The 23529-nt window shown below is 46.6% G+C and overlaps 1 protein-coding gene across 2 annotated transcripts in view; it reads left to right on the plus strand.

The window, feature by feature from the left end:
- Positions 1-5564: 5564 nt before the first annotated feature.
- Positions 5565-23529, plus strand: part of ARHGAP30 (Rho GTPase activating protein 30) — a 37058-nt gene continuing 19093 nt past the window's right edge. For both annotated transcript variants that reach the window (XM_063146100.1, XM_063146101.1), the window contains exons 1-4: positions 5565-5673; positions 20133-20235; positions 21384-21528; positions 22601-22683. In XM_063146100.1, the coding sequence (XP_063002170.1) occupies positions 5565-5673; positions 20133-20235; positions 21384-21528; positions 22601-22683 (440 nt within the window). The remainder of the gene's footprint in view (positions 5674-20132; positions 20236-21383; positions 21529-22600; positions 22684-23529) is intronic.

A 23529-nucleotide genomic window follows, 5' to 3' on the forward strand; every position in this document is an offset into this window, starting at 1 on the left:
AAGAGTAATCTACAATTAGTACCTCATTTCTCTTCCTAACAACAAGGCTTGTAATGTTTTGTTGACTAATTGATTTTAAACCCTTTGGAGCCATTTAGGTGCTCCCGCCTAATTGGGTGGTCTTTCCTTTCGTTTTTAAATTGCTAATTGCTTTTGTAACATTGTCTCTGAAGAGGCATTTGCCCTTCTTTCCCCCACAGGCGTGAGGTCATGCCTCTTTCAAGATAGCATCTGCTCCACCACATCTGTGCATCATCAAAAAGAATGCAGAGATAAAGCCTTTGGCGTTCAGCACTACATTCCTAAGCAAGCCTATGGTCTTTCGCAGTGCAATCCTATGCAGGTTTACTTGGGCTTACTCCTGAGTAAGTGGGTTTAGGATCGCAGCCTTAAATCAACTAAGATTTCTTTAATCAGGGACAAGCTGTAAAGCCCTCGTGCCAATTTCGGCCAAGCTGACACGTTGCCTAGAGAAGCGGCGTAGAGGTTTTAATGAACCCTGGGAGCTCAGACTCAGCAGTCAAGTTGCTAGACATCTTGATCTACCTCGTAGCAAGACATGTAATTTAGGTGATACCAAACTTTTGCTATGATTTGCTTGCATCAGCAAGACCATGCCCAAGCCTTCTCCCTCTGGCCTGCTTGAAAAGGATGCATTTTTCCCACACCCCTTACACTTCAGAAATTACTCTGTCTGGCTCCAGACTTCTACATCCTTTCAACTGTATTATTATTTTGTAATGTCTCCCTTTTTCCTTTCCTTTTTTAAATTCCAAGACGTTTAGGAACAGGCTGTGTTGTTTGCTCCTGGAGTCCCCAAGGTCTTTGTACGATCTGTAAATGTCCATGTATATAGAACTCCTAGCAATGTCTGTGACTGTGTGTGTGTCTCTGTGTGTACATCTGTATATATATACTACTACACAAGTGTCTTTCTGTGTATAGAAAGTGAGTTGGGGGTGGGCCTTGCCTGGTGTTACATGCACTGCTGATTTTGTAAATAAATTGCACCTTTGGGCACCCCAGGACTCTGCTGTTGATCGATTCCTACATTCTTTGGTTAAATATATTTATTATCAATTTTTATTATAAGTTTCAACACAAGACAAACTGACAACAACAAAATGCAAGTATAACTATATTCTTTAAAGTCCTCAATTTCAAATATTACAACATTCTAAAAAAGGAAGAAGGAGTAAATTATACATAGACTTCAATAAAGCCAGACTAAGGCTGTTGCTAGACCTAAGGTTTATCCCAGGATCATCCCAGGTTCGTCCCTGCCTGAGCATTGGATGCCCTGTGTGGCACTTAGATGAACAGGTTTGACCCTGGGACAATCCTGGGATAAACCTTAGGTCTAGCTATGGCCTAAATGTCCAAATTCGTGAATGGCGCCTGCATCTTTCAAACGTTGCCACTGTGGTTAGGTCTTCAATCCACTGCAGTCAAGAGGGTGCAAAATATCTTAAGAATGTAAGAAGTGCCCTGCTGGATCAGACCCGAGGGTCCATCTAGTCCAGCTGTCTGTTCACACAGTGGTCAACCAGGGGCCCACAAAGCAGGACATGAGTGCAACAGCACCCTCCCACCCATGTTCCCCAGCAATTGGTGCACACAGGCTTATTGCCTCGGATACTGGAGATAGCACACAACCATCAGGGCTAGTAGCCATGGATAGCCTTCACCTCCAGGAATTTATCCAACCCCCTTTTAAAGCCATCCAGATTGGTGGCCATCACTACATCTTGTAGAAATCCATGACTAGGTGTTACTTTCCAAGAAGCAGGTACATCTTTTAGAGTACATGTACATCAGTAAATACTAAAGTTTATCCGTATAATGACTTCCTCCCAAAAGGAGGCCACTTATGGACATTTCCAAAACATATGAATAAAAGAAGTCTTAACTGTATGACAACTCCAACAACGAGCCAGGTTAGAAAAACCATTATTAAAGAGGTGTTGTGGCATCCAATAGACCCAAAACAAGAGGTGTTTTTTTTTTGGCTGAATAAGACATAACCCTCCCATAATATGCGACCTTGCTGTTACACTCTTGCACCCCACTTCTCTGAGCCATAGAACTCCAGCGGGTGTGAATGTTAGGCAGGGCCCCCATCTATACAGAGGCACTTTGGTGCCCGGAGGTGCCTTGCACCCGCATTTGCCTTCCTTCCAGGCATCTGCACAGGAAGGAAGGCAAGTGTGAATTTTCCTCCCCGGTGCCTCTTGAAAAGTCTTGCTATGAGAAACCAGGGGGGGAGGGAGGGAAAGAACGGGACCCCATTTTAAAAAAAATTAAACAGCCCACTCTGCAGAGCTCTGCATATTCAGATTGGCGGTTGCCCGGTCCTCCCAAATGTATATTTGTTTCTGCGGAGCTCCGCAGATTTAGAGCATAAAATAAAAAAGGGCGGGGGAGGAACAGCACTGTTCCCCTCCCCCCCCCGTTTTTATGGGGTTTTTTATTTTGCTTTTTTACAGCCACGGAGCTGCCTCCGCTGCCAAAAAAGTCAGGGTAAATGCCCAACTTTTTTGGAGCGGATTTTCCAGGGTTTACCCCTGGATGCCTTCGCATTTGCGGCTGCGTCATCTGTCTGAAAATTCTAAAGTGCGCATTTATGGCGGTGTAAACGGCCATTTGGACAACCCCAGGGTTTCGTTTCCTTAGCAGGTGGTACGGAAGGCTAATGGGTTTTTTGTGATGTATCATTTATTTACACACATATACAGGCTGTGGAGAAGTGGAGGTTCAAGTAACCCAAGAGATGCTGCTTTCCCATGAGGTTTCTAGTGAGGACACGAGAGCCATAGGGTTTGTTCAGAGAGACATTTGGTTCTGTGCACACCTCTTTCAGTCTCACGCTCCTGCCCCCTCTCGCTCTCTAGCGGGGTGAGTCCTCTCTGCCCATCCCCTCTGTCTCCTTGGGCCATCTTCGCTCCCTTTGAGACACATTGTTGGGATATTGCAGGCTATCAACAGTTCCTGCCTCAGGGCTGGAGACGTGGTGGATAGCTCGACATGGATAGAGGCAACTTGCCTGTGTGCACCACTTGCTGGGGAACATGGGCGGGAGGGTGCTGTTGCACCATGTCCTGCTTGTGGGTTCCTGGTCAACAGCTGGTTGGCCATTGTGTGAACAGAATGCTGGACTAGACGGACATGTGGTTTGATCCAGATGGCTCTTCTGAAGTTCTTAAGCGCTCTTTAATTGGTGAGAGGCCTATTATTATATCAGCAAGCCTAATTCTGCCCTTCATCTCCATGGCCACTGCTGCTGTTGCTGGAGAAAACATCATTTTCAGCGTCATCGCCTGTCACTCCATCAACGGCTCCTCCACCTGCCTGACCATGAATTCCACTGCTGCATCATCACCTGTCAACGGTGCCCTTTTGCGGTTTCCATAGACAAAACAGATCGTCCCTCTCTAGGAAGAAAAAAACACACGTTCCCCTCCAGATGCGTTGGGCTACAGTTCATGACGAGAAACGTGGTTGTGCTCCCATACATCGACAGGGCACCGAGTTGACCTGGTGTAAGAGAACAGAGAAGTGATAGGGAGACATTTTCCTCCCTCTTCCCATAACACTAGAACCCAAGGGGGTCATCCCGTCAAGCTGATTGGTGGGAGGTTCAGGGCAGATAAAAGGAAGGACGTCTTCACCCAGGCTTCTGGCTTATTTTTCTCCAACAAGCCACCTTGAGACCCCATGGTGTGGTGTGTTGCAATGTTCGGTGTGATTAACAAGCCACAGCTGCATGGTTAACAAGCCACCCTGCAGAAAATGTCCTGGGTTCAGACGGCATGGTTCAATGTCCAACTCAGAAGTAGTACAAACGAGAAGGATCTTGGAGTTGTTGTAGATCACAAGCTGAACATGAGCCAACAGTGCGATATGGCTGCAAGAAAGGCCAATGCTATTTTGGGCTTCATTAATAGAAGCATAGCTTCCAAATCACGTGAGGTCCTGGTTCCTCTCTATTCAGCCCTGGTTAGGCCTCATCTAGAGTATTGCGTCCAGTTCTGGGCTCCACAATTCAAGAAGGACGCAGACAAGCTGGAGCGTGTTCAGAGGAGGGCAACCAGGATGATCAGGGGTCTGGAAACAAAGCCCTATGAAGAGAGACTGAAAGAACTGGTCATGTTTAGCCGGGAGAAGAGAAGATTGAGGGAAGACATGATAGCACTCTTCAAATACTTAAAAGGTTGTCACACAGAGGAGGGCCAGGATCTCTTCTTGATCCTCCCAGAGTGCAGGACACGGAATAATGGGCTCAAGTTAAAGGAAGCCAGATTCCGGCTGGATATCAGGAAAAACTTCCTGACTGTTAGAGCAGTACGACAATGGAATCAGTTACCTAGGGAAGTGGTGGGCTCTCCCACACTAGAGGCCTTCAAGAGGCAGCTGGACAAGCATCTGTCAGGGATGCTTTAGGGTGGATTCCTGCATTGAGCAGGGGGTTGGACTCGATGGCCTTGTAGGCCCCTTCCAACTCTGCTATTTTATGATTCTATGTTCCAGCAGCCAATGAATGCAAAGATATTGAGGCAAGGTTTGGGCTCTTAGTTTTTACAAAACTAAATTTTACCTTATTAATAACTGATGCAATTGCAGTGCAATCCTATGCCCTATGCCTGTCTACTTAGAAATCATTGAGTTCAATGGGACTTGCTCCCACGCAACTGTGTGTAGGATTGCAGCCTTGAGTCACCGTAAGTGTATTAAGGCCGCTAGTATTGAGGTTCTTGCTGTTCTCTGCAATGATTTTTCTGCCTCTTTAGAACCGTCACCACAACAGATCTGGTTACAGGCCAGAAATCTAGATCAGTTCTTCTGGTGGACTTCACACAATTCTTGATTGGATTCAACTTGGATGATGAAAAACAAGTAATTGGATCGCTAAGGTAGATTTGTAGTCATGCGACATAAATCATTAAATCCATGCATCTATCCGCAAATGTGTGCGTACGCGTGTGTAACAGAAAGAAGAAAGATGGAGAGAGAGAGAGAGGGTTGTATGTGCAATACTTAGCTTGTTCTTTGTGGTTTCAAAGATGCTCTGTACGGGAAGTCGGGTTTGAAGGCAAAGCTGAACTCACTTCCTGTTGGGCTCTGAGTGAGAACAGAAGTGTAACGATTTCCCCCCTCCACTTCAGGCCCCGGGGCCTCGGCAGGTTTTTCTCCCTCGCCAATTGTACATTTCTTTGCATTGACGCCGGTCAAGACTCTCCCACCGCCCGTCACGTAGAACCTGGGAACGTTGGGGTCTTTCCTAGGCAGCTCAGGTGCTGGAGAACCACCTCAGCTTTTATGAAGTTCCTGGGAATGAAGACCTGATGTTACGAAGACCAGCCATGGATTTAAGGAAGCAGAAGATCTCCGCGGCAGTGGGTCAGTGAGTGGTGCCTGCTGCTGAAGGCTGGGGCTGGGGCCTCCACTGTCAAAAGGTCTCGTTCTAGGCCCAATGACCCCAAAGTGGCCTTGGGGACAGAAGGAGACGAGGGGCTTGGAGTGTTGAGAGACCGTGACAGCCCAGCCCAGCCCAGACGCTGGCACACATGTCACTTGCCATGAAAGCTCGGCAAAGGGCGAGGCGGAAGGGAGCGGCCAAGGACCGGGTCTTTGGGTGTGACCTAGTGGAACATCTACAATTATCTGGTCAGGACGGTAAGTGATTTCCGTTTTAGCGGCTGGCATTTTCTTCAACTGGCCTTGGGCGTCCATTACCCCGAACAGGAAATGGCACAAGAGTAGAACCTCTGTGGAATAAGTGTTGCATAGAGCAGTTGGTTGGTCTCCTCAAAAGCCTCCCTGGTGGGCTGAGGTCTTCATCACAAAGCAACCGGTGCCTTTACAGGGTACTTTGTAAAACCTTGGGTTTGTGGATAAGTCCTTGGAATTCTGAATAAGTCCTACTGTGACATTTATTTATTATTTGTTTAAAACATTTATATCCCACCCTATATCATTAAGATCTCAAAGCGGCGTACAGATAAAAGAATACAGTGTAAAACAATATGCACAGTTAAAAACAAATTAAACCATGAACCAAGTTAAAACAATATATAATTTAAAAGCAGTTAAAGCAGTTAAAACAATGTGCCAGTGAGTTTAACCATCAAAGGCTTTGTTAAAAAGCCGTGTTTTTACTTGGCGTCGAAATGCAGTCAATGTTGGCACCAATCGGGCCTCCAAGGGGAGGGCGTTCCACAGTCGGGGGGCTACCACAGAGAAGGCCCTCTCCCTTGTCCCATCAAAGCGTATATGTTGCGTTGGTGGGATGTGGAGAAGGGCTCCTCCAACACATCTAAGGTCTCGGGCAGGCATATATAAGGAGAGGCGCTCTCTCAAGTATCGACATTGACACCCCAACCCTCCCACCACCCAACTATTTGTTGGAACACAGAAGACTTTGCCGTAGGTATGCTTTCAAGGTGGATTCCTGCACTGAGCAGGGGGTTGGACTTGATGGCCTTAGAGGCCCCTTCCAACTCTGCTATTCTAGGATTCTATGATTTGTCTCCTGGTCCATCAGCAATACAAAAAACCCAAAAGCAACATCAAGAAACCCTTAGAGGCTAGCCCCAGACTGGGTTTCTGCAATATTTTATGTCTTCATTTATATATATTGCATTTCTTTAGAGTATTCACAAAGCAGTTTCCAACAAAGAAACACTATAGAATCGTTTTAAAGAGCATCAGCATAAATGAAAACCAAATAGGCAGAAGAAAACAACAACGAGAAAAAAATATTGGGCAGAGTGTGTGTGGAAATCAGGTCATGGGCTGGATCTTGATTTACTCACACTTGTAGACCCACTGAAATCAATGGGACCCAACCCAATAAAATTCATCTCAGCTCTAAAATCCACATCCCTGTTCATTAATTTCACAGAAAAATCATTTTAATCGGATCCCTAAAGCTTAGAAGGGTTGGGACAAAGTCAATATCTTTATGTATATTATAATGTAATAAATAAATAAATAAATACTGTCATGGGGTCCCCACAAAAAAAGCCCTTTCCCCAGCCATCAAAGGTTCCTCACCCCCCCCTACCCTGAGTGGGATGCCTGAAAATGACCTCATTGATTAGGCAAGTTCGTTTGGCAGCATTCTATTATTATTATTATTATTATTATTATTATTATTATTAATAATAATAATAATTAATTATTATTATTTCTTACCTGCCTCTCCCTTTGGATCGAGGCAGGGAACAACATTAAATACAACAATACAATATAAATAAAATGCATAAAACTGTTTAAAACATATAATACTGATACAACATTAAAATAACAATCAGGACATCTTAAAATCCTTAGGTTCAAAATTCGTCTGGATAGGCCTGCCAGAAGAAACTAGTGTTTATAACTGTCTTAAACTTGGAGAGAGAGTTAAGTTGGTTGTTTTATTATGGTTTTTAATTTTTGTGAACTGCCCAGAGAGCTTCGGCTATTGGGCAGTATAAAGTTGACGAAACTCAAACCGGAATAAAAATTTGGGGATAATTCAACGTGGAATGAAATGTCAAATGTGAACGTTGTCATCTGTGTTTGACCTCAGTTGAGCCCAATATGTCAATTTTTTACTTCAGATTCCGAGATTCAAATTAGATCTTGAATTCAGATTTCAGGCACTAAATCTGATATTTTCTGCGAGTATATATTCATATTTGTACGTGATAAGTTCATAACATGCTGTATATAAATACTTAATTTAAATGACCCAATCTGAAATTAGATTATTTGGTGTGTGTTTTAACCTATGCAATTGGGTGTTCCCTGATCTGACTAAATAAACTTAGTAAAAATAGTACATTTACTAACACCATTGCTTGTCAGCTCTCAGATACTGCCTACTGCTGCATGTATGTCGACTGTCAAACCACCATATTGAAATGTGCGTTCAGTTTCTCTTTCGTGTTCTTTCTTGCCTGAACTGGCTCAAATTGGGTGAGAAAGATCAGGGGCCGTAACTTGTGGTAGAGCATCTAATTTGCATGTAGAAGGCTGCAGCTTCAACGCCAGACGTCTCCAAGTAGGGCTGGAAAAAACCTTACCTAAAAACCTGGAAAGACATTACTGCCAGTCAGTGTTGACGTTACTGGGCTATACGGACTTGATATGAGGCAGCTTCCTACGTTTCTATGGTTCAAGAGATCGTTCGTATCATCTCATCTGAAAATGGTCTAGGAGGAAAAGTATACTGAAGAGTAATGCAGAAATAATTACAATTAGGAATAACCCCAGATATATCCCTTGTGCTAAGGATGAGCCTGAATCGGGCCAACACAAGGTGGCTGTGCGGATTTTTATTTATTTTATGTATTTACAATATTTATCTACCGCTCCCCATTCAGAATTTCGGAGCAGTGGACAAATAAAATAATAAAAAGAACAAAAACACATTAAAAGTACATTTAAAAAATTGCAAAATAAAGGGAAGGATTCCTGGAACAATAATGTTTTCAGGAGGCGCTGGAAGGAATGAAAAGTTGGCACCTGCCTGACTTCCAGAGGCAGGGAGTTCCACACGATGCCACCACACGTGTGCTCACTTTGTGACTATCTAAAATAAACATTACCATTTGAAGTATCTCTACGTTGCATTCCGCTGCAAAACATCCACCAAGTATTCATTGAAGATTTACTGAAAATTCACCATTATATGAATTTGATTATACCCAATTCGCACCTAGAGTGGAAAATTTCTGGATGTTTTAAAGCCATGGAAAAATATTTTTTTTTCTTGTGGGGTTTCAGGGGGAAAGGAAAATGTTGGAGATAATGGGGGGGGGAAGCGATACTTTATTTCTTTTACTGCTCATTACAGATCTAAAGTCAATTTGTTACTTTAGGACAGGGCTGGCCAACTTAGGGTTCTCCAGATGTTTTGGACTACAACTCCCATCAGCACTGGTTAGCACATAAAATTTAAAACTTGGTTTGGTCATAAAATTATCATTAAAATGTTAGATTTTAAAAGTAAGCTCAGGAAATAAACCATACCTTAGTTTAAATGCAATATACCAAACACGATAATTTTATGAGCAAACCAAGTTATATAAACTACATTTTAGAAACTTCAGCAAGTTGTCCCTGAAACATTTGCAACCCATTATTTGAAGAGTGACATTTTATTCCCTTTTGTAAATGATTTCCCTTAAACATCTTAATTTTTGTTCATTTTGAAAGGTTCTTTCTAGTGGTGATCGCACTCCCATGCCTATGCCATATGAACCAAGCTACTGAATTTCTTTTAGGTATAAATGTTTTTTTAAAGGTTTTATATCTGAGGCAGCATTTCCTAATGGTAAGGTTTAATTGGGAACTTTATTAAAAACTGTGGCAGTAAGTTCCTCAAAGTTCTTTAAAAAAAATTATGACAGACAGACAAGTGGGTAGCCTATATGTTGTTCTGTCACATGTGGTGGAAGTGGCAAAATAATCTACTGTGTTTCTCTCTCGTGTGGGTTTTAGAACTACATTCATTGACTGATGCAACATAAAGCCAAAACAGGCCCAGAAACACAGTACTCTATAGAATAAAACTGTCAAGAATGCACATTGTCTTCACATATTATGATACGGTGACTCTAGTCACATGATGGGAAACTGAGCATGACTTAAAGCATCCCTAAATATTTATCAGCAAAAGATAGATTAGATCAATCAGTTTAATAAGGAATGGAAGAAATAACTTACAAGGAGAATTAACGCCCTGCCCCACCCCGTAGCTTCAACATTATCAGAAATTTCACATCTCTAGTCTTCCTAGCTCTGATCTGGAGATAACCAGAGGATGGGGTGGCAGTTGGCACAGACACCAGCCTCAGCTGGTCAAAGGTGGTCTATGGCACAGAAGCTGCCTACACCTCCAGGGACAAAAATGGATCAAGGGGCATCCCCTGTTTCTTTAGACCATGGAAGGGAAAACGCCGGCCCGGGGTCCAAATTGTGCCACCAGAATGACCCATCGGACCTCATCATCAGGTCTGGGGAGGGCTGGGAGGGTGGGTGGGTGGGTGGGTGGGTCATCCACCTCCCCCTACTCCACCCCCCCACAGAATTTCAATTCTATCCCCCTGCTTTAGAGGGACTGAAACCCCACCCAAAACAAAATGAATGCCAGACAGCTTGGAAGGTGATCTAGTTCTAGGTTTCGATTGTCACAGCATTCTTCAGCAATTCTGGATTCCCAGGTTGGCCTGAGTATTTCGTTTTGCTGAATTTATTTTATTATTTTTATAGCCTGGTTTTCCATCCCCCCGAAACAGCGCTCGAGGCAGCTCACAGTAATAAAACCGAGATTAAAACAATTAAAACTTTCATAAAAACAAATAGAAGCACAATTAAAAAACTGAACAATAAAAGAAATAGAACACCCAGCCCCAGAGAGCCCCTTCAGCAACAGGCCAAAGGCCTGCTTGAATAGAAGTGACATGGCTTTGCCTCCCACGGCAGGGAGTTCTAGAGCCTGGGAGCGGCCCCAGGAAGGCCCTGTCTCACGCCCCCACCAAACGTGCCTCTGAGGGTGATGGGAGCAAGAGAAGGGGCTCCCAGAAATATCTTAGAACCCGGGCAGGCTTTGGGGGAGAAGGCGGCCTTTTAAGAGTTGAGGTCTATTGAAGGTGGAAACAGGCACTGCTTAAGTAGCGAGTGCATCCCGAATAAAGGCAAAGTTCTCAAGGGTGGTCGAATGGCAGCTCTCTGACCAAGACGGCAGCATTCCAGCAATCTTGCTATTTCCAGCCCTTCGCTTCCTGGAATCAAAACATCATACGAGAACCCTCCGTGTCCTTCTTTTTTGAAGTGGGCTGGGAGCTGTAGGCTTTGTTTGAACCGAATCCTTCTAGAACTCCAACCCAGAACCTGCCAGGGTTTGGCCTTGGAGTTTAGGCTCTAAGGGCAGTGTGCTTCTGGGCATGTACAGATCTCCTCCCACAATGAACTTCAGCCCACCCGCAACCCCCAGAGCACAGGGACCCCACGTGGCACACGATTGATGGATGGATGGGGTTAGATGCAACACGCGGCAAGGAAACATCCAATGGAAAATCCCGCTGTGCTCTTCTGCGACGTCTCTCTCGGCTGCTGTGAGAAGCCAGATCAAGGGCCGGATGGCTTAGTGGGGTGTTACGCAGGAAGTGAGCTGCGGGATGCGAACCCAGCCGCTGCCTTGAGTTTCTAGGAGGAAAGAGAAGAGAAGGCGGCTTGCACCGCTTCCTCGTTTTGCTGGCTGCCCCTTGCCAATCTCGGCGGGTTGCGTCAACGAGGAGGCCATTGAGCAAGCAAGAGAAAGTGCAGGGAGCCAGGGCAGGGCTCGGCAGACACGCCGGGGCTCACACGGCCCTCTGCCTCGGGCTCTCCGTCGGCCCCAGGACACCATGTGCTCTGATAGGACAGGCCCTGTTTTCCTGGTCCCCCGTGAACCACCACGTCTCATCTGGGCTTCGTCCTGCCTCCTCGTGACGCCGTGTTAGAATGTTTACTGTGGGAAGGAGGAAGACTGCAGAAGACACCGTTGCCACGTTTCAGCCTTCCCCAACGTTTTGGACTACAGCTCCCAGAATTCCTGGCCGTTGGCCAGGGCTGATGGGCGTTGATGGCCAAAACCCAGCTGGTGGGGCAGGTGGCCTAGTATAAGGCAGGCTGCCATTCTCCCGGGTTCAACTTTCTAGAAGTTAAATCCCGGAGAGAAAGGGGTGGTTGCATCCTTTCCACAGTGCGCACGCATCTGGGCACGAGCAGGCTAGTAGCCATGTAGCACACAGCCTGCTGGTGAGGCTCCTTTTGAACTGTTGCTAATAGACCGAAGGACAATTAATTATTATTATTATTATTATTATTATTAATAATAATAATAACAATAATAACAACAATAATATCTATACTGCCCCATAGCCGAAGCTCTCTGGGCAGTTTACAAACATTTAAAACATTAAAAACAAGATACAAAATTTAAAACCACAAAAACGTACAAGAGACAATGTAGACAAAGACAACATACATCTAAAAACAACTTTGAGCAATCAGCCAAACCTAAAAAACAACAACATCCGGGATTGATTAAAACTCATTTCTCTTTTCCCAGGCATTTAGCAGCATGTGTGATGAGTTTTAATCGATCCCGGATATGTTTTTTAGGTTTGGCTGATAGCTCAAAGTCTTGACCGGGCACCGAAAAGATAGCGTTTATGCCAGGCAGACCTCGGCAGGGAGATCGTTCCACAACTGGGGGGGCCACAACCGAGAAGACCCCTTCCCTTGCTGCTGTCTTCTGAGCTTTGAATGATATCTTTCCTGCCTGGTATAGCGACTCAATTACTATATGGGCCCCAAGTGGAAAGAGTTCAGGAACTTCAGCTGGTGCAAAATGCAGCACCGAGAGCTTTGACAGGAGATTCTTCTGCAACCTGAAAAACACGATGACGTTGTACCATTTTCGTTGGCTCCAGTTGATTTCCGAGCCCAGATCGAAGTGCAGGGTTTGGGCTTTAAACAAAACCTGGATGTCTGAAGGACCATTTATGCGAAATGGAGCAACCACCAGACATGCAGAGGAGTGGCCACTGTTTGATCTTATTATATTTTAATATATTATTTTTTAAAAAATTGCTTGTGCTCCCATGCAAAGGATGCAGGCCTTACCTGCATCTTGCTAAACACAGACTCAGCAGGTGAGGCTTTTCCATATCCTTTTATCTCCATGCAAGGAAAAGCTTCACCTGCTAAGTCTAGGGTGGCCAGGTGCTCTGCTTCAGAGGACAGTCCTCTCTTTGAACGTGTCCCTGACACACAGGGTCCCGCATTCTTCTCACCAGCTGCAAATCAAAGCATGTTTGCAAGAAAGCATACCATTCTGCCCAGGGACGCTGGGAGTTGTAGTCCAACGCATCTGGTTGAGGGCCAACTGGCCTATGAGGCACAGCTACTGTCCACCCAAGAGAAGCAGCCACCTGTCCTGCTCCTGGGCTACCAGGCACCCTCCAACAGTGTGCAGAAATGCGTAGAAAACGCGCCAGGAGCCGGGATCATTCTTGAGTAAGCCTCTTTTATGTCCTGACACGCTGTAATCTCGTCCTCCAGGAGGAGCGTGTGGGCGGGCACCTATCAGGATTTATACAAGCGCTCCACTTTTTGGTAAAGCATCCAGGGAAGAGCGATAAAGAGGTGTGTAATGAGCACGTTTAGATGGTATCGCTTAATGACAGCGTTGCTTTGGGCACACCTGGCCGCTGCTTGCTGCACGCAGTCCCAGGACAATAACAGGAAGCAAATGCCCCTGATTTCCTAGGCACCCAGAGCTGACGCAGTTGACGTCGGTTACGTTGGCTGGGTGGACCTGTTGTGGCCGCCCCGGCAAGGTGGAAACGGTAGAGCCCTAGGAAACCCATTTCCCCCAACCGTTCACAGATGAAAATAGGGACATAAGAAGAGGAACCCTGCAGAATCAGGCCAAGGGATCATCTATTATTATTATTATTATTATTATTATTATTATTATTATTATTATTATTAATTGCATTTTTATAGAATCATAGAATAACAGAGTTGGAAGGGGCCTACAAGGCCATCGAGTCCAACCCCCTGCTCAATGCAGGAATCCACCCTAAAGCATCCCTGACAGGTGGTTGTCCAGCTGCCTCTTGAAGGCCTCTAGTGTAGGAGAGCCCACCACCTCCCTAGGTAACTGATTCCATTGTCGCACTGCTCTAACAGTCAGGAAGTTTTTCCTGATGTCCAGCTGGAATCTGGCTTCCTGTCACTTGAGCCCGTTATTCCGTGTCCTGCACTCTGGGAGGATCGAGAAGAGATCCTGGCCCTCCTCTGACGTTTCAAGTGTTTGAGGAGTGCTATCATGTCTCCCCTCCATCTTCTCTTCTCCCGGCTAAACAGACCCAGTTCTTTCAGTCTCTCCTCATAGGGCTTTGTTTCCAGACCCCTGATCATCCTGGTTGCCCTCCTCTGAACACGCTCCAGCTTGTCTGCGTCCTTCTTGAATTGTGGAGCCCAGAACTGGATGCAATACTCTAGATGAGGCCTAACCTGGGCCGAATAGAGAGGAACTAGTACCTCGTGCGAATTGGAAGCTCTACTTCTATTAATGCAGCCCAAAATAGCATTGGCCTTTCTTGCAGCCATATCGCACTGTTGGCTCATATCCAGCTTGTGATCTACAACAATTCCAAGATCCTTCTCGTTCGTAGTATCGCTGATATACCGCCCAACAGCCGAAGCTCCCTGGGCGGTTCACAAAACCTAAAACCATTCAAAGTACAAAACAAACCGTATAAAAACATGATATAAAATACACATTAAAAACTGATTAAAAACATACCATACACGATTAAAACCTCTTTAAAACATTAAAACATCTTTAAAATGCTAATCCAGCATTCTGTTCATACAGTGGCGAACCATCTGTCAACTAGGAATCTACAAGCGGGACAGGAGTGCAACAGCACCCTCCCACCCATGTTCCCCAGCAACTGGTATATATAGGCTTACTGCCTCTCATCCTGGAAGTAACACATAGCCATCAGGGCTAGTAGCCATGGACAGCCTTCTCCTCCAGGAATTTCTCTAACCTCCTTTTAAAGCCACCCAGATTGGGGTCCATCACTACATCTTGTGGTGGTGAGTTCCATAATTTAACTATGTGCAGTGTGAAGAAGTCCTTCCTTTTATCTGTCCTGAATCTCCCACCCACCAGCTTCGTGGGATGACCCCATGGGGTTCTACTATTTTGAGAGAGGGAGAAAAATATCTCCCTATCCACCTTCTTCACACCCTGCATAATTTTGTCCACCTCTATCCTGTCTCCCTTCAGCCTCCGTTTCTCCAAGCTGAACAATCCCAGCTGTTGTAACCGTCCCTCGTAGGGTAGCTGCTCCAGCCCCTGGGTCATTTGAGTTGTCCTTTTCTGAAAGTATAAGAGCTGGAATGTTCCCAGCGTCTCTGCATGACCCCCCGCCCCATCCATGCCATGATTAGGCATTATTGGAAGCTCTTAATATCCTCCTATCTGCTTGATTCATTTACTCTGCAATTGCACCATGGACGTAAGAGCCGCTGGCCACACTGGTAGCATGATGGGAGTTGTAGTCCAATACATCCAGAGGGCATCAAGTTGGGGAAGGCTGCCGTAGAATAATTGTTCTGTTGGTGAAATGTGTAATAGGAAAACAAGGTTTTGTTATCAACCGTTGCAGAAGGGTGCAATGGCAGATGGTGGGCTCTGTGCAGGGACTGTTCCCATGCGCAGCTTTAAAGGACAAGGACCACCTGCCCTTCCACTCATTCAGAGATTTAACTTCTAAAAGAGCCTGAGGAAGGAGGAGGATCACGTTAGCAATACCTCAAACAAGGCATCCCAAAAGGGATTAAAAAGGGGGCAAAGTAGCAACTTTGGCGCTCTTCTGAACAAGCGATTTATTGCATGCTCGTGATTGGCCACTGATGGAAATTTTCAGGTTGATTACATAACGCTGTCAGTGACCAGAATGTCTCCTGTAGAATCCTTTAGAAATCCCGGTTTGAAAAGAACCAAAGTGGTAATAGCCAGGAAAAATCTCTAGATGGCGCAGTCTTAATGGAACTGAACGGAGGGGAAGTATTCAATCTATAGCATGTGACTCCCCCTCTCCTCCCATGAAATGCAGCCCATAACAATCACGCCAAAGAAACAGGAAGCACAAAATCCCCGGGTAAATGTACTCTGTGTGTCTGTCAGTAAGGCAGCATGTCTCTAAACGGGTGGCTATGAAAGAGAGAGAGAGACTTTTCAGTGGTGGCACCTGGTTTACGGAATACTCTCCCTAGAGAGGCTCACCTATGTTGTGGTGTCAACTGAACTCATTTCCATTCTCCCAGACACTTTAAAAATGCTTGTTGTGGTTTTTTGTTTTGTTTTTGATGCTTTTCGTATTTTAACCTGGCGCTGGTTTTAATTTGGGTTTTAGTCTGCACTTTTTTATTCCTTGTTTAAGTGATTGTATTTTATGTTTTTATGGTATACCACACAGTGAACTTTGGTTATGGGAGTGGTAGTTTAAAAGCACATTACAAGTTTGAGTTTATTTCAGCATTTAGTAGCTCAGAAGGGAGGGGGCGTGGCTCAGTCGTAAAGCCGTTGCTTTGCACGTAGAGCAGCCTTCCTCAACCTGGGGCGCTCCAGATGTGTTGGACTGCAGCTGGGGCATTCTGGGAGATGCAGTCCAACACATCTGGAGCGCCCCAGGTTGAGGAAGGCTGACGTAGAGGGTCCCAGGTTCAATCTGCAGCGTCTCCAAGAGGAGATGGAAAAATTCCTGCCTGAAACAATAGAGAACTGTTGCTGCCAGTCAGAGTTGAAAATACTGGGCTAGATGGGTCTGGGCAACTTCCTAGGTTGCTATGAGTTGCTGGGGAGGGAACCGTGGGGAAGCCATGGCTTATTGGGTAAAAAGAAACCTCCATATTCAGAGACAGTGTACCTGTGAATACCACTTGTTGGAGGAGAGCGCTGCGCTTTTGATGCCTTGCATGCGTCTGAGCTTTGTGCAAGCACGTGGCTGGCCCCTCTTGAAGAGAGAATGAGCTGGGCCCTTGCTCTGCTCCAGCAGTGCTCCTCCTACACACTTAAACACTGCGACCGACACACACACACACACACACACACACACACACACACACACACACCGCCCCCATGCAATAGCTTGGCAGAGTGCTTCAACAACTCTCCTTTCTTGCTGCGTTGCCATGTTTCGCTTCCTGTCCCTGGTTCGGAAATGAAATGAAGTCATACGGGGACTCCACCCAGACACCCATCCTGGGCGAGAAAGACAGGCTGTGTGTGTTTGCATGCTTGCACACTGCACCTTTTTTTCTTGTTTAGAGTACATCCTAAAATTGGAGACCAAGTAGACCACTTTCTTCAAATACTTAAAAGGTTGTCACACAGAGGAGGGCCAGGATCTCTTCTCGATCCTCCCAGAGTGCAGCACACGGAATAACGGGCTCAAATGACAGGAAGCCAGATTCCAGCTGGACATCAGGAAAAACTTCTTGACTGTTAGAGCAGTACGACAATGGAATCAGTTACCTAGGGAGGTTGTGGGCTCTCCCACACTAGAGGCCTTCAAGAGGCAGCTGGACAACCATCTGTCAGGGATGCTTTAGGGTGGATTCCTGCATTGAGCAGGGGGTTGGACTCGATGGCCTTGTAGGCCCCTTCCAACTCTGCTATTCTATGATTCTATGAAGTGGATTCTATGTTTTCCCAAGTTTAGTACTTGCCCAGCTATATCAAAACATTTGGCTAACAAAATTTTTAAAAGGCATCCCCGAAAGGCCAAAATTAGGGATAAAACAGAGACAGCTTTTTCCCGGAGAAAAAAAAGAGAATGTAAAAAAAAAACCCACCAAGGCTGAAAAAGACAACTATAAAAGCCAAACAGACAGCTGTTGTGTTTCCTTTAAACTGAAACATCTGACACAAGCAGTTCCTTAAAAAGTGATTTGCATCTCTTAATAAACAGTTTAAATGTTCATTTTGTAACTTCAAAACATACCAATTACATCATTTTAAAACTTGATGTTGTGCGGACTTTATACTGTTAGTTTTACCCTACCCTGTGCCTGTTTACATTCTCTTCCCCTCCTTATTGTTTTACTATGATTTTATTAGATTGTAAGCCTATGCGGCAGGGTCTTGCTATTTACTGTTTTACTCTGTACAGCACCATGTACATTGATGGTGCTATATAAATAAATAAATAATAATAATAATAGTAAAACAGACAAAAGAAAAGAAACATATCACTTTGATTAATTGATATATAATACACTGATGCACTAAAAGTTGTAAAACGATTTTTTAAAAAAACTTACCTAATTTCTTCAAAGATTCCAAACAATGCTCAAAACCTGCTATTTTTTAGCTCATGGACAGAAAGCAAAATGTTACTAATTGCCCAGGGTATATATGGAGAAGATTTATAGCCAGCTGTTCCTTGCTAAATAAATTGCTTGCCTCATTCTCAGGTGTTAAAGAGACAAGACCATTCCCCCCCCCTTTAAGACGAACCTAAGTGTTTTAATGTAATAAAATAAAATAAAATAAAATAAAATAAATACAGATCAGTTTGAATCTAACTAAAAAGGTAGAGTGTAATAAGCACATAATTTAACCGGGGGGGGAGTAACGTGCAGCCCCCCCCCCCATGGCCTGAAATGACCGCTTGCCCCGCACTGCTGGAATTTAGCATTGGAAGTTGCAGCGTAGAAAAATAATAATAAACGGCATTTTTGCCACTGAAATTCAATGACTCAGAAGTGCAAACTCTTATGCTCATTATGGTAGGTTTGAGTCTCCATAGCATAGGGTGACCCTATGAAAAGGAGAACCGGGCTTCTGTATCTTTAACAGCTGTAGAGAAAAGGGAATTTCAGCAGGTGTCATTTGTATGCATGTCACACCTGGTGAAATTTCCTCTTCCTCACAACAGTGAAAGCTGCAGGAGCTATACTGCATCTATACTGTGACCAGATTTAAAAGAGGGCAGGGCACCTGCAGCGTTAATTGTTGTTAAAGCTTTGTAGCCAGTTGTTCACCCGGAGTAGTTTCTTTCCCTTTCTAATCCTCTTCCAAGAACTGGGAGGATGGATGAGAAAACTACCTGGGCCCCAAAGTTCTTCAATTTCCTTCCCAGAGCTTCAAAGTCCGACGTGATTTCTTCGTAGCTCTGCTTGGCGACATCATTTGTTCCCACATGGATGAGAAGAAAAGAGTATGTGTCAGCGGGCTTTATGAGCTTTGGCAATCCTTCAGTCACATCTCTAATCTGTGCTCCAGGGAGACAGCATACCTGGCGAGTCCATGGGTCTTCATGACATACCTGGGTTTCAATCCCACGCAGCAGGGAGTCTCCCTCAACGACTACAAACGGGAAGGATCTTGGAATTGTTATAGATAGCAAGCTGAATAGGGGCCAACAGTGCAATATGGCTGCAAGAAAGGCAAATGCTATTTTGGGCTGCATTAATAGAAGTATAGCTTCCAAATCGCGAGAGGTACTGGTTCCCCTCTATTCGGCCCTGGTTAGGCTTCATCTAGAGTATTGCGTCCAGTTCTGGGCTCCACAATTCAAGAAGGACGCAGACAAGCTGGAGTGTGTTCGTAGGAAGATGATCAGGGGTCTGGAAACAAAGCCGTATGAAGAGAGACTGAAAGAACTGGGCCTGTTTAGCCTGGAGAAGAGAAGATTGAGGGGAGACATGATAGCACTCTTCAAATACTTAAAAGGTTGTCACACAGATGAGTGGCAGGATCTCTTCTCGATCCTCCCAGAGTGCAGGACACAGAATAACGGGCTCAAGTGACAGGAAGCCAGATTCCAGCTGGATAGCAGGAAAAACTTCCTGACTGTTAGAGCAGTACAACAATGGAATCAGTTACTTAGGGAGGTTGTGGGCTCTCCCACACTAGAGGCCTTCAAGAGGCAGCTGGACAACCATCTGTCAGGGATGCTTTAGGGTGGATTCCTGCATTGAGCAGGGGGTTGGACTTGATGGCCTTATAGGCCCCTTCCAACTCTGCTATTCTATGATACTATGATTCTTCTTCTTGGTCGACCGACCTTCTGCCTCTTGTTCACTGTTGCACGGGGTCCCCTGTAATTCTTCCTCTGCAGGTTGTCCTCTAGTCTCATCCTACAGTAGCTGAAACCGGTTGCTTAACGCTAATGGTTCCACTGGTGCACTGCAGAATGTCTTCTAGTTCTTCTAGAGCGGGGGGGTTGGACTCGATGGCCTTGTAGGCCCCTTCCAACTCTGCTATTCTATGATTCTATGATTCTGCTTCTAACTGTCACTCTTTTCCATGGGGTTTCCTGGCATGGGGCATTGTATTTTGGGAAAACTAAGATAGCAGCTGCCGCTCTGTCTTCCTGGGGCCTGGAGTGGCGGTCCCATGGGTGGTGAGCCCTAGGAGGCCATGCCATCATCAATGGGCCCCGACAGTTGCCGAAAGAGAGGAGGAGTGGGTGATGCCAGGCTAGCTTTCTTCTTTTGTGGCTGCCTTTGATGACCCAGCGAGAGCGTCTGCCATTTCCCAGGCTGAACCTGGATTGTTTTTCCAGTTCCGCAGGTTCTGAAAAGCTGCACAGAGTTTGTGGAATATCACGGCGTAGTGGATGGAATCTACCGGCTCTCGGGAGTCTCATCAAATATCCAGAAGCTAAGGTAAAGGCTGGGTGAGGGACAGCCTTGGCGGTTGGAAATGTAAGCTTTGCTCCTGCTGTGGCTGGCTTGGACTGAGCTGCAGAGCAAACGAGGGGCAGGCCTGTTAGGCAAGCAAAAGGCCAGTCCAAAAGCAGGTCCAGGGATCAGCAGCAGAAAAAAATCAGTCCTTGTAGCATGGTTTCAAGGTACTGGAAGGTGTTGTTTCAGCAACCAACAGCTCTCAACTGAGAGCTTATTCGTTGGAGCTTCCAAAGTCCCACTCAGGTCTCAGCTGCAGCACATCAAGGCATCTGGAAGAAGTCCTCCTTGTGAGTAAAAGTCCTTTACTCATGAGGAGACTTCATTTGCAGACAGACAGTCCTTCTCACAGAGGTGGTTCTGGCCTGCTTTTTGAGATGCCACCACTCTTGGGAGCTAGGTGGTCGCTCAGCCTCTGTCTCAGAGACAGAGTTCCCATCCTCTTGTGAGGAGGGACCCATAGCCATCTCCTCTGACGGCCCAGGCTCCTCCTGATCTTCTGGCATGTGCTCATCTGTATAATTTGTCTCTGGTAGCTCTAGCTCCTCCTCTGAACGGATTCCTCCAGCAGGGACATGACAGCTGTGGTCCCTTCTCTCTTCCTCCTCATAGGTCCTCCATTTTACACAATGTGTAATGATTAACTCAGGGAACTCCCTGACACAAGATGTGAGCTTCCATGGCCGAGTGGGGACTAGAACCCAGATCCCCCGATTCTCAGTCCCACCCCCTGTAGTGGATTGCCACAGGGGTGTGGGACTTGGAGCCTAACACCCTCCCGATGGACCCCAAGAAGCTGCCTGAGCCAGACTGGGGTGCACCACAGTCCGGGTTAGGCCTTCGGGCCAGAAGTTCTGCATCCCTGCTATAAGACATGATCATTAAATAGAACCTCTGTGCCCAGAGGCAGTATATCTGACTATCAGCTGCTGGGGACCAATGACAGGGGAGGGCTATTGCCTTCATGCCCTGCTTGGGGCCTTCCCAGATGCACCTGTACTGACCACTGTTGGAAACAGGATGGTGGGATAAATAGGCCTTATGATCCAGCCGGGCCTTTCTGGTGCCCTTCCGCTCCGTGCTCACCCCGCGATCTCTTCTTCCTTCCCTGCCCTGGTTCTCTTTGGCAGGCAAGAGTTTGACACCGACCGCAGCCCAGACCTCAATAAAGATGTGTATCTCCAGGACATCCACTGCGTGAGCTCCCTCTGCAAGGCCTACTTCCGGGAGCTGCCCAACCCACTCCTCACCTATCAGCTGTACGATAAGTTTGCCGTGAGTATGACTGGCAGGTCCGCCTTGGTACCCGGGGCTTGTACTGAGATGCCTCCCAGGCTCAACAAGGCGGGTGGGGAGATGTAATGGAAAGTAGAACCTGGGGTTTCCACATGGCCAGTGTGAAATTCTCCTCTGCAATTTCAGGTGTCGACTGTTTTCTGGGTTTTCAAATATTTCCTAATTTCCACCGAATAGTTGCTATTGTGAGATGCTGCCAACAGAACGAGGAAACCCACGGCCCTTTGTGCAGCTGCCCTGTGCGGTGGGCCACTAGGTGGTGGCTTGGAACAGTTTGGGGAGTGACTCTCTTCACCCAGGCGGGGTAGTCGCTCTCCTCAGCAGGAAGGACTAGAAAGGTGTCATCTTCAGGTTGGGATTTTGCCTGGACAGTGATAGGTTTTCCTGGCTCTGGCCCATTCTGACCCTTGGCTTGTTCCCTGGTTCCTGCCTCCAGGTTCCAAGCCCTGTCTTGACTCCTGGTTCCTTCCTCAGTGGTCCAAGCCCTCTTGACTCTGTGTCCCTACCTCCAGGTTCCAAGTCCTGGCTTGACTCCTGGTTCCTGCTTCCAGGTTCCAAGTCCTGTCTTAACTCCTGGTTCCTTCCTCAGTGGTCCAGCCCATGTCTTAATTCTGGGTTCCTGCCTCCAGGTTCCAAGCCCTGTCTTGACTCTGGGTTCCTTCCTCAGTGGTCCAAACCCTGGCTTGACTCCTGGTTCCTGCCTCCGGGTTCCAAGTCCTGGCTTGGCTCCTGGTTCTTGTCTCCAGGTTCCAAGCCCTGTCTTGACTCCTAGTTCCTTCCTCAGTGGTCCAAGTCCTGTCTTGACTCTGGATTCCTGCCTCCAGGTTCCAAACCCTGGCTTGTCTCCTGGTTCCTGCCTCCAGGTTCCAAGCCCTGGCTTGACTCCGGGTTCCCACCTCCAGGCTCAGCTCTGACAGATAACTGTACTTGACACCCAAAATGATTTGATGTCAACGTTTGGTATTCCGGCGGGATGGGAGTGGGAGGAACGTTGTGAAGCGTAGCAAATAAAATCATGAGCATCTCTTTCCCTCCCTCCTCCTTCACCCAGGAAGCTGTGGCTATCCCGATGGAAGAGGGCCGGCTGGAAAAGATCAAGGAAGTGTTGAAGGAGCTCCCATCACCTCACTACAGGTACCTGCAAGGGCCAGAAAGGCCTGGACGCCTCTTTAGCCCTCCTCTAGCCACCTGAGGAATATGTTCTTGTCATGCAGAGGGGCCTCAGTTGTGCATCCTGCCAATAAAGGCTCAAGGGAAGCTTAAATACCATCCTGGGCTTCTCTTACACAGGGGAAAGAATGGAAGACACTGGGGGGGGAGAGAATGGAAGACATTGCGGGGGGGGGGGGACATATCAGAGGATGAGCACGTGCCTTCCATGCAAGAGGGCCCCCATTCGATCCCTGGCACGTGCAGGGCAGCCGTCAATCACAGTGGGCAGTGACAGACCAAGGGTCTCACTGCACATCGCACTTGGGGGGCGGGAGGGAGGCAATCTCTCTGATTCATAGAATCATAGAATAGCAGAGTTGGAAGGGGCTTCCAAGGCCATCCAGTCCAGCCCCCTGCTCAATGCAGGAATCCCCCTTAAAGCATCCCTGACAGGTGGCTCTCCAGCTGCCTCTTGAATGCCTCTAGTGTGGGAGAGCCCACAGCCTCCCTAGGTTATCGGTTCCATTATCGTACTGCTCTAACAGTCAGGAAGTTTTTCCTGATGTCCAGCTGGACTCTGGCTTCCTTTATCTTGAGCCCGTTATTCCGTGTCCTGCAAGAGCCCTGCAAGGCAGTGTAGTCACAAGATGGGGAGGGTTGCAGGGCCCTCCTCCAAAGACACGCAGGCCCCCGCAAATGAAACCCTGAGCCAGCTCTTTCGCCTTTCCTTGGCCCATTTCCCTCTAGCATAGCTAGAGTGACCAGATCCAAAAGAGGGCAGGGCTCCTGCAGCTTTAACTATTGTGATGAAGAGGGAATTTCGCCAGG

Source organism: Elgaria multicarinata, chromosome 21 (assembly GCF_023053635.1).
Source record: "Elgaria multicarinata webbii isolate HBS135686 ecotype San Diego chromosome 21, rElgMul1.1.pri, whole genome shotgun sequence".
NCBI lineage: Eukaryota > Metazoa > Chordata > Lepidosauria > Squamata > Anguidae > Elgaria > Elgaria multicarinata.